The sequence below is a fragment of the Sinohyriopsis cumingii genome, chromosome 15 (assembly GCF_028554795.1).
Source record: "Sinohyriopsis cumingii isolate HCF-2022 chromosome 15, ASM2855479v2, whole genome shotgun sequence".
In the NCBI taxonomy this organism is placed as follows: Eukaryota; Metazoa; Mollusca; class Bivalvia; order Unionida; family Unionidae; genus Sinohyriopsis; species Sinohyriopsis cumingii.
Genome location: NC_142975.1, coordinates 104,709,493 through 104,721,885, shown reverse-complemented (window position 1 = coordinate 104,721,885; position 12,393 = coordinate 104,709,493). Strand labels below are relative to the sequence as shown.

The following is a 12,393-nucleotide window of genomic DNA, read 5'->3' as shown; positions in this document are numbered from 1 at the left end:
ACCCAGTGTGAGCACCGAAGTGGTACTTAAGGAAGATCAACCCAGTTATTTGAGGAAGATTACTCTTCTTCCTATTCCTAACAGAGGAAAAGGAGGATATATCAACGGAGACGATTTCGTCCTGGATAAAGAGGGTTATTTGTTCCGTATTTTGGAAATAACCCCACACCAATGAAGTGGCTTCTCATCCTGGCTCATTAGGACAGTTGCCACAAACATGACATATGAGCAAAACGGTTCTTTGTTAGTATCTATCTCATGGAATGGAGATCCGAGTAGACTTCTGCATTTACTTGATAGATCTTTCATCCTGAAGTCTGAACTTGATCCATTGGGACCTATAACCATGGCAGAAAAGGTCACCTTCCCAGATCGTTTGACAGCTTCATAATGACTCGGTTTCTGCTGAATTTGCAGGACGGAGATATTTCTTCTTTTGAAGCCCGTTTCTGACATAAAGAACCTTTTTTCCAGTCTAGAAACTGTCTCATATACTGTACCTTAGGCAACTGGAAGTGGTATGTCTATGGTAAAGGAATGTATCTCCCTCCGCCGTTAACATTGTACTTAATTTCTATGGTATTATGATCGGTAACATATTTGAAGAAGAAACCAATTTATTTCTTGTAAAAGATATTATTTTGATGATACGTACCTGATAATGATGCATACACCCTTTCAGCCTCCACAGTTATCAATATGCAGAGAGTGCCTTCTGCTTCAGTAGTAACTCAAGACTCCCTGAATTTAGCACCAATCACATTATCAAGGGGAGAAAACTCTGTCACCTAGATAGGCAGATAACTTTTAGCTCTTTATCTATAACGTTTAAATCTGGGAGGGCTGGATTTGTTAGTTTGTATTAGCTTTAGCCTGTAAATATTGGAAGAATGAACATCTGCCTCTATAATTTTCACCTAATTTCAACAGTAACCTATTTATAGTAATAAAGTCGTTCAGCACTTATATTGAATCAAGCTAACCACACTTTCATAATTTCATAAAGTTCATTGATTTATGTGTTTATTATTCAACTTGAAGGTTTAATAAAATAGCTATTTTAATGTTTTTTTAAAAAAAATATTAAAAAAACTGACTACACTCACTTTTTCCAATTTTCTCATTAAATTTGCCCTAGTCAGGCAGATGAGAGATGTCACTTCACAGAACAAAATTGAATCCAGCAAGAACCTAGATTTAATCTCCTCTGGTGACATACTTGCTAGTTAGATTTTATAGGATGGCCACTCACAGATATGTTGCAGCATTAGCCTGATTATACCCTAACAATGAAATGACCATCATCTTCAATCCTGTTGAATCTTATTGCAAATAGACCATTTACAAACAAAAATTCAGATGTACATGTATGTGTTTTACTAAGGCCAGCAATACTCAAAATTGCAATACAAAGCAATGATGAGAAGAATAATGTGGCTCCTTATTATTCCCGATCATCTGGATTGCAGGATAAATAAATATTGTGATTTTTCACAAGAAAACATTTTAAAAGGTTTTTGCTCTATCTTTGAAAAAATTAAGATAGTAAGAATATTACATTTGAGCCATACTCCTTTTACTGGTTCCATGAATGTCATATACAACTCACAAAGCATCAAAATCCACATTCTACAACATATGAGATGATTCTGGACTCAGCAGCTTCAGATTTAGATCACTGATGTGCACGATAAACCTATTTATTTTTCTTTAATTGAGCATAGTTGTGTTAAGAGCAGAAATGCCTCTGTGATGACCTGTTGTCCTTCATCCAGCATCCATCTTTCATCCATCTATTACCAAAGTTTGTTATCATTATTCCCCTGCAGGATTGATGTGAAACTGAATGGAAGTCATCTCAATATGGCTTTCACTAAAAGACTTTTTAAGATGTATAGTTGGTCTTGAAGGAAAGTGGTACTGATCTGACTTCCAAAGTCATACACACATCAGTCATATTCTGACAATTATATCGGGTTCAGGGTCAAGTGGCATTAGAACAAAAAATTGTATTATGTCGACAGGTATCTTGTGAACATACTTAGATGGTGTTTTTCTTACCAAATTTGTTATGTTGTCATTATTCAAGAATATTAGAGATGCTTTTATTACTAAGCATTTCAAAAGAATAAAACGACTATAAAAATTATTTTAATTCTATTTGGCTATACAAATACCTTTAACGAGCTCTACGTTTGGATTGCATTTTAATTGTAAGTGGGAATGCCATTGATAGCAATGCAGTTCTTGCATTTATGATGATCACATTTGCACCAGCATTCATTCCAGAGCATAAAATTTCTTTTTCTAACCGTCTATCTTTGACATATGCCAGACAGATGCAACTTTTTCCAGGGCATGTGCCATATGCTGGTTTTTATTTATCACCTATGCAACAGAGAAATCTATGTGTTTTTCTAACCTTACTTTTCTTATCTCAGTCTAGTCGCCTCAGACCAGTTGTCTCAGTCAAGGTGTCCGCGCACTCAGAACTACTTTTTAATTAAAAAAATACTTGTTGTCTTCTGCTGTGTCTGACATAGTTGTTCTGAAATCAAACAACAACAACAAATATTTAACAAACATATAGTGATTAAAGATCAATCCATCTTTGACAACACACCATACAAAAATATTTTGAGAGAGACAAAGACACACACGCATACGATAACTATGGAAAACTTAATAACAGCCAGAAATGTGCTATGTCAAACATGCTTTATTCTAATTTTGTTAAGCATATCCATTGTGCCCGAGTTGAATCAAAAATATTCCTACAATATGTAATGACAAATAATGCACTTACCAGCCAGAAAGAATCATTTATCCGTCAGCACATTAATTCATAAGCATATATCATTGTAGCACTTGCCATATTTCCAAGACAGGACAATACATTTGAAAGAATCCGACATGAACTTGAAAGATTAGCACATGGTTATCTTCTAGGGTCCGTATTTGGAGGGTCTTTTATACACGGGGATAATTTTACAATCAATATAATCAAATGCAACATGTTACTCTTCATTGCAGCCTGTACTAAGTAAAACTACAGTAGAGCTGAGTAACCAGTTTCATTTCATTATTTACTATGTAACTTTTCAAATTGGAACTGAAGAAAATGAAACGGTTTCTTGTATAAATATTAATTATTTGTTGTCAATTGCATATAACATCCATATATTAAATGTGATAATGTCTCACTACTATGCGATGTTTTATGTTATTATTTTTCTTTGCCCATACGTATAAACTGTGTACTTCAGATGCAATGGTCACACCACAGCCCTCATTAACATATTTGTATTATTGAGCCATATGTAAACATTTGCATGTGAACTATATTACACGAGTGAAGAGTTCTTTAAACTTTAAAGAAAATATTGGGTGAGAAAAATATTCTACATTGGGTTTGGACCAAGACAAGGAAATCCCAGTCATGGGGTTACATTATATATCTCCCCATGAAGCTTGCGAAGTGGGGAGACAAATTATGTAACCCCTTGACCAGGATTTCATTCTCTCAGTCCAAACCCCAAAATAGATTCTATATAGCTACACTCGAATGTAAATGTAGCCATATAAAACAATGCTGTTGGCAAGATATGGTTAGATTACACATGCCAGGCATATATCAAGGATTTTTGTGGGGTAATGTGAATAAAAAACGATTGGACAGTGAAGATTGAAGTTGTCATGAATTATGGATGCTATTTTGTATCATATTTACAGGCACTGATGCACCAGAAAATTTACTTCTAAATCTCAGCAAAGCTCACATATATCTTGTTAAAAAAAGAAATGAAACCCCCAAAAAGATAATAATAATAATAATAATAATAATAATACATTAATTACATTATGCAGTATTATTTCTCTCATATGCATATATTAGGCTCACTAGTAACTTGAATTTTCATCAATTTTCTTATTAACATTCAATCATTTAAATTTTCAATACTGAATTATCTGTTTTAATAAATCATATTCTTTTTTCTTCAGGTGACCTTGCTGTGGGAGTAGCCCAGGGATATGTTTTCATGAGTTGGAGAACAAACTGGATGGATATTTCAAGTTATCGGTTCATTGTTAATCAGAATGGTTCCATTGTCATTCGTTTTGGTGAAAATAATGTCACAGGCATTGCACTTGGTAGTTACATCAACAGAGTCAAAGATATTGGCAATATGTCCCTTGGCATAGTATCATTCCGTCTACTTAATCTCACAGTGGGTGATGCTGGCAGATATTATTACAAACCAATTACTGGTAGTGATGATGCTGGAGGACAAGTTCTTTTTATAGCAGGTAAGACATTATTTAATGTTATTATTGTTGTCATATATAGTGATGAGACTTGCAATGTATTTTATATGGTTTGAGAAACAGCTCATAATAAACAGTTTTGATAGATTTTAATAAACATAATCAGCGTAAGACAAATGCAGATGAAGGAAGCACAAGTTTTTGTTACAGCTCTTTGTGAAAGTTGAAAAATAAATATGGTGTCCATATATTTCTGCGATACTATGAAAGTCACAAATTCCATTGACAGAACATCATTGGCTTAGTGCTTAGCTTACTAGAGCAGTGGTTCAAAAGGTGTAGGTTGGGTTGACGACTGTGAATTGTTCCTAGGAAGGGCAGTCAACTCCTTGGCACACTATAACTTTTGTACACACCTGCCATGAGGCAGAGGTAATTGTATTATGATGTTGTCCAGTCATCTGTCTGCCTATCCATCTGTATGTGAAAGAAGAAAAATTAGTTCTTCAATCTAATTAGAGTGATATATCATCAATGGCTACAAAACAATTTATATACCTTGTATTTTTGGTAAGGAAGAAAATTATCGATCATGGAATCAAAAGGTTTGAAGTTGGTGTTACAATGACTGAACAAAGAAACATGGTTTCTTCATAAAAAGCTCAAGTACCCCACCATCTATTACTACCAACATTTCCAGGCCCACTCCTTGGGGAAGGCTAACAAGGCAACCACCTTGGGCCCCGTGCTTTCAGGAAATCAACTCCACAATCCAATTTATTTGCTTGGGGTCCTGCTCATTGCTTTTGCTGCTTTGGGCCCCGCATGCTGTCTTGGGACATTGGGACCAGTATGCTGCCTTGGGACCTGCATGCTGCCTTGGGACCTGCAGATCCTAGGACTAGGCCTGAACATTGTGAATATCTTGCACTTATGGCAAGGAAAAGGTTTGTATAATTTTGAAGTCAAAAAGTCATTTAGGGCCAATGTTACTGTGACAGAAAGAAGAACAGTGACTTTTGCCACCAAACAAACCATTAGTTCTATATTAGATGCAGTACATTTCACATTTTTTTCCTCTCCTCTTTTTATGGGTGTTGACTTAATCTTCTCCATAGTGATTATGTTCCACAGAGGAGAGATGAATACTCACAAATCAACACTGCACCTCTACTTGAACACTGTTTAAAACTATTAAAGAAGGGCCGATTGACATCACTGAGTGGCATTTGAACAGAAAATTAATGCAGATTGCCCATGGAAAGACTAAGAAATCAAGTGTAATTCATATTTGAATACCATCTTTATTGTTATATATTTGAACAATAAAACATGATTTCAAAAGTCTTGAACATTCATTATATATATATATATATATATATATATATATATATATATATATATATATATATATATATATATATTACTTATTTAATGCAACAAAAGATCAGAAAAATATCTCATGCTTTATTCCTTCTAGCATTTATGCATTATTTTTGTGGATGCTCTTCCTTTAGAATATTTTTGTAAATATTCAATTTGATGGTATTATAACATTAATTAACATGGCAAGAAATCAACAACCTCCAAATATCTATATATCACATGTATATTCAAAATTAAATTTGTAATGTTAACTAGCATATTGCTGATCATGAACCGACAACTCATACAAATGACAGACCAAAATAAACATGATAATTTATATTTATCCCCAGAGTAATTCACATGAGAAGTGAGTAATATGCATCAGGAAGTTACAGGAATATGAAGATCTATCAGAGACATTTGGGGAAAGTCTTTAAATGAAGGAACTGGAAGTTGGCTTGAAATTTTAAAAAAGCCAGTGACATATAAAAAAACATTGAGACAAGGTTGAGCAAGGAAACACCTATCATCCTGATTCCAGTTAAGATACTGAAAACATATTAATGAGGAGAGGGACAGCATTACATCAGTTTGATGCGGACATCAGAATGATGAAAAATAAAGGAATAAGTTATGATTGGAAATTCCTCCAAATAGATCATGAAATCATCCAGCTATAAAATTCACAAAGAAAGAACCAAATAAGCATTCCTTTCCTTGACATTTTAATCAAACTGTCTGGAACACATATTACTATTTATAGTGTACCAAATGATACACATAATTATCTCAGTTTTAATCATGTCATGCAAAACTTAAAAGTAATTTGTCCCTAAACCTTGCATCAAGAGTGATAACAGATATAAAGAAGAAACATACACATGAACAAAGACTGGCAAAGTTACAGAAATACCCATGGAAGCAAAATTCCCCAGAGGAAATTATAACCAAGGAATACCCAAAGCAAAAAGAAATCGACCAGTCAAGGGAAATATCTATGGAAACATAAACCTATCATCAAATGGAATCCTTTACTAGTTACAACATGTGAACCGCAGAATACAAATATACTAATGGTACAAATATGTGAATAATTACCCAATGTAGTGATATAATGAAAAATGTCTTGGAAAAAAAGAAAGTTATTAATAGTAAGAAGCAAACCAAAATTTGAAACAAATTCTTATCAGGTCTAAATTTAACCTGATTGAAAGAGAGGCCTCATGAGTGACCACATGTGGTAGGAATAGATGCCGAACTTATTCAAATATGATAGAAGAAAACTCAATCAAATATTAAAATGGTAAGCTATTTAAGGTTCAACAGGACACTCAATGGAATCCAAAAATTGCAATTTATCCAATGATATGTGTGAGATGTGAAGCGTTTTACATAGGTCAGATAAAAAATGAACTAAGGAGACTGACAGTACATACCCAGCAAATAAACAACAGAAGAGCTCATGTTATTAAAAGTCAGTAAACATATACATAACTGTTCAGGATTAAACTCCAAAGCCTTTCCCTTATATAAATTATTAACTAATAATGAATCTTTAATTGAGGAAAGGGAACTGTATTTCATATGTACTCTACACCTAGACCTTAATAGTTTACAAAATTATATTATAATTATTGATACATTCTATCAACACAGTGATACACTTACATATCATGATGGCAGTATAATGTTTAATTTTTTAATTGTTTTAGTTTGTATGAATTACATTTTACACTGTATCAGTATGTATATACATAAGAATTCAACATTACAAATTTTTTATTTTGTATACATGTGAGATTTATAGACATACGAGAGTTCCATTTCTCATTATGTGAACAAATTAAACATGACTAACAGTAAAATGATGTCAAATTGTTTATTTATGAAAATATTGTAAAGGAAGGTGTGTGTGTGATTTAGATTTTTAACGTAGCTTTAACAATTTTCCAGTCATATCGCTACGATGTCTGCATTGTGGCAGTTTAAAGTAATGTATAGCAGCACTATATGGCATCATGCTACAGACATATAGCATCATGTCCCACCAAGACACCAGGCCGACTAGTCCTAACACTAACCTCTTAATGTTGAGTGCCTAGCGAGGCAGCTGTTAGTATCATTTTTAGAAGTCTTTGATATGACTCGGCCGGGGATTGAACCCACAACCTCCAACATCTGGGGTGGATGCTCTAACCACTAGGCCATTGGAGTGGTCTGTAAAGGAAGGATGTATTCACCTGAAGAGCATCCATAAAGATAATGCAAAAGTGCTAGAAAGATTATATATACAATTGATTGATATATTGTGAATTATTAAAAGGAGTTATGCAGGATGCTACTTTCACAAATGTATTCATGCTATGAATCTATCTTCACAAACTAAGTTACAGAAAGAAGCAAAATCAACAAGTTTTGCAACACTTAATAAATAATTTAATTATCAAAGTTGGAAATGAAAATGTGAGAGGAACTTAACAGTATTATGGAGTGAATTGTTATGTATATCTATGTTTTACTTTTAGTAACAGAATGTTCTAGAATGAAAAAATTCCATTAAATCATAGTATTTTCAGAAAATGCTAATTATGACCTAGGTCAGGTAGAGGGCTTTATAATCTTGGTTATCTAAAATTATTTATTCTTGCTGTAAGATCTTGAAAATCTTTTGTATTTTTGTCTTTAGTTCTGTATTTGATTTAATTAAAATTATTCTGCTCTGGAAATACAAACTGCTGTATAATACTGTACTCTTCAAAAGAGACATCAACTTGGAATTATAGTGCATTCAAACAAGGACACCTTGGATTATATTACTATGATTCAACAAAATACTGTTGGCACATCATTACAGTTCAGACCATTGGTACATTAGGACATTAGTGACTTCTGGTCACTGCAGGCTCATCAACATATTCAGCATTGGAAATTATTTGGAATACCACTAAACTTTATTCAGAAGTTTATTCATTAGGACTTGTGTTAGAAATTCTATGAGTATTTGTGATTTAATTTGCCAGAGAGGAAGTTATTTTTACATTTTCAATTTGTATTCTAAGGGAAAAAAAATTTGTTACATTTTACAAAACTTGTTGGTTTTCACTCTTTATTATTACTTATTTTAAGACCATAGATCCGTCTCAACAAGTTTAATCACTGAAAGCATGACATAAGTAATGTTTATTTCATGCTGAATGGGCTCATTAGGAACCCAACCAAGATCAATTAAAACCTTTAATCCTTTCAGAATTATTTCTGCACACACATAGTATAATCCACCTTGCCAATTGTCAAATAGTGAAGCCAACTGAAAAAGCCAACATGATGAAGGGTGAAATAATATTATTATAATATTTTCAATGATAGGAGTACAGTATCACTGACTTTCATGTGATCCTTGAAAATAAATCATGTGAGCTGTAACAGAACTAAGGATATGAATGCATTTGTAGATTCCAATAACATAATTTAAAAAAATAAATAGATCCATTGCATGCAATATAGTTGTAATGAAATTTATGAGGCATTGACATTTTGTTAATATGATCAAAAAAGTCAGTTTACATTATATACCATACATTATTTTCATTAGAACTAGCAATGTTTACACTTTTATCAGTATAAAAATGTTAGCAAAGTGCTTCAAAAGAAATAAGTAATTACATGAACTCTCTCTCTCTCTCTCTCTGAACCTCTTTAGAGCATTATTGCAGGGATTATAAACAGTAAACCATGCAGACTTTCTTGAGACCACGTCATCCACTCAGCATTGGTCATCGGATGGAATCCGTATGTTATACTATACTCTGTGAGATGCTGTGTCAACTCAATCAAGACACAGAAATATGGTGGCATCATTTCTGCTTAATAATTGGGATGCTCTCTCTCTCTCTCCACTGTGAAGACAAGAAAAAATCCCATTGATATTGAGGTGAATAGTTCAGATGCCAAGGTCACTTGGACTGGAAAAAGAAAAATGGTATGAGCACAGTGTTAGTTCAGTACTATAGATCTGGTTTAAAATTTGAATGGCATGCAGATAAAGTTAGAAGAAGCCCACCAATTGCATGTGAAAGGTCAAGGTGACTGGGACAGAAATTTAAAAACCTGCACAAGTTCCTATTTATCTACAGTCACAAATGACCGGGGTTCACATGCATTTTTGGGTAAGGAAGAACCCTGTTAATTTTGTGGTTACAATGTCAAGGTCACTATGACTGTAAGAAGAATGGTTTCTGTATGATAAATAGAGCGTCTGGAAGATAAATGTTTTCTCTACAATAAATTTTGTTCTGTCATTTGTCATTACCATACTTTTTGGATGGTTTGAAGTTGTAGTAAGAAAGAAGCCTATGGATTACAAACTCAAAAGGATCAAAGCATTTGTGTCACTGCAAGATCCAAAATGGTTAATTCCACACTGCGATATCAGCTCATCATTACCTGCCTAGACCTAAGTTTGTGTTTGGCTTGCACATATGCATGGAAGTAGCGTTTTGCATTTTGGGGTTATAAGGTAAGAGACCAGAATACTGTGACACAAAGAAGAAAATTTTGTCTGTGCAGCTATCGCTTTTTGATGCCTTGCATTTGCAGTACAGAAGAGGCCTCTCATTCTTGCGGACAAAACAACATAGGATAAGAAAGTAGAAAAAATTGTCTCTCATCAAACATTTAAGTTCTCAACAGTGTGATGTTGTTAAAGTTTACTGATGTCTTGCACCTGGGGTACAGAAGAGACCTATTGTTTTGAGGGATCCAAAGGTCATAGACTCCATTTGGTTTTGTGGGGTTTAAGTCCATTTTTCATCATATGGTAGGCTATACCTCTTGGCCAGTATATTTGGGGGAGGGGGATACTTTCTAACACACCATTATTAGTTGAGTCAAGGCATTACTAAATGAGGACAGGGGTAGGATGTAAAAATGAGTGCCCTAGATCACCTCAGCCACCTGGAGTCCCCAGTATGTACGTATGTATGTATATATGTATGTATTTCTAACACACCATTATTAGTTGAGTCAAGGCATTACTAAATGAGGACAAGGGTAGGATGTAAAAATGAGTGCCCTAGATCACCTCAGCCACCTGGAGTCCCCAGTATGTACGTATGTATGTATATATGTATGTATTTCTAACACACCATTAGTAGTTGAGTCAAGGCATTAGTAAATAAGGACAGGGGTAGGATGTAAAAATGAGTGCCCTAGATCACCTCAGCCACCTGGAGTCCCCAGTATGTACGTATGTATGTATATATGTATGTATTTCTAACACACCATTAGTAGTTGAGTCAAGGCATTACTAAATGAGGACATGGGTAGGATGTAAAAATGAGTGCCCTAGATCACCTCAGCCACCTGGAGTCCCCAGTATCTACGTATGTATGTATATATGTATGTATTTCTAACACACCATTATTAGTTGAGTCAAGGCATTACTAAATGAGGACAGGGGTAGGATGTAAAAATGAGTGCCCTAGATCACCTCAGCCACCTGGAGTCCCCAGTATGTACATATGTATGTATATATGTATGTATTTCTAACACTCCATTATCAGTTGAGTCAAGACATTACCAAATGAGGACAGGGGTAAGATGTGTGAGTGATATGTAAAGTGTGTGACTTAGATCACCTGGTCACCTGGATCCAAATATGTTATAGGCCAAGATGACTCTGACACCAAAATAAGAAAAATGGATTCTGTGTCAAAATATTAGGTTCTCATTTTTTGAGGACTGTAAAACATGGTGCCGGCATATGCTGTGCAATTTACTGTACTCTTTGCTATTTGTTCATGCCTTAAAGATCTTTTTTGTGCATTGAATGCAGGACCATATAAATAGTTTAAAACTAAAAGTACTGTATTGTTGCTTTGTGTAGTTTTCCATTTTACAGATCCTGGAATGGGTTATTTTACTAATGGAATTAAAGGTAAATACAGAATTACTGTACAAGATGGGTTATAAGGGAATTTACAGCTTTTAAGTTAAAATGATTTGTTCTTATTCTAATGCTTTTGCAAAAACAAATCATCAGGAATATTGCAGTTAGCTATTTCTGTCTCTTTTTTCATTCATTAATCAGTTTGTCTGTGCATATGTCTATCTTCCTAAACTGGTGGGTAGTTATACATAAAATGTGATACCTAGTTTTGTCAGATATCTGTGAAGAACCTTGATTTTTGGGTCTTCAGCTTGTTGATCCAGAGAGGGGTCAAAACAAATTGCAATTAAATTGACCTTTTTTTTTCTTCAGTATTTTACACATGCTTGTGTGGCAAGTGGATACAAGTATTTATTATATTTTTTTTACAACCTCTCAATCATGATCCACTAGGACCAAAATGAGGGTGTGTGTGCTATGGCATGCTTTGGAACTGAGCTCTACTCTTTCATTAACTTATGAATTTTTCATTTATTTAGGAGCTCCAGTTAATGTTTCAGTAATGGAAGTGGCAGTCCCAAGTGAAAATCTAAATTATGCAATGCTGTGTTCTGCTCAATCTACAAGTGTTCCACTTGGTGTAGGACTTACTATGCACTACCAGTGGAAGAGGGAAAATGGCCAAAATGTCACTGTGAGTGACCGATATTCCTTTTCCTCTGATCAGTCAAATCTTACTATCAATCCACTAAAGAGACAGGATGCTGGCACCTTTGTATGTGAAGCATGGGAGCATGTTGGAGCAGTGTCACAGAGTGGTCCAATTTCTTTGAAAGTGATTTGTAAGTACATTTAGTATTGTTAGGTGTTTA

At 34.3% G+C, this 12,393-nt stretch overlaps 1 protein-coding gene across 1 annotated transcript in view; it reads left to right on the top strand.

The window, feature by feature from the left end:
• Positions 1-217: 217 nt before the first annotated feature.
• Positions 218-12,393, top strand: part of LOC149782416 (contactin-4-like) — a 52,029-nt gene continuing 39,853 nt past the window's right edge. Inside the window, exons 1-3 of the mRNA XM_089935135.1 lie at positions 218-374; positions 4,003-4,308; positions 12,061-12,363. Coding sequence (XP_089791261.1) covers positions 218-374; positions 4,003-4,308; positions 12,061-12,363 — 766 coding nt within the window. The remainder of the gene's footprint in view (positions 375-4,002; positions 4,309-12,060; positions 12,364-12,393) is intronic.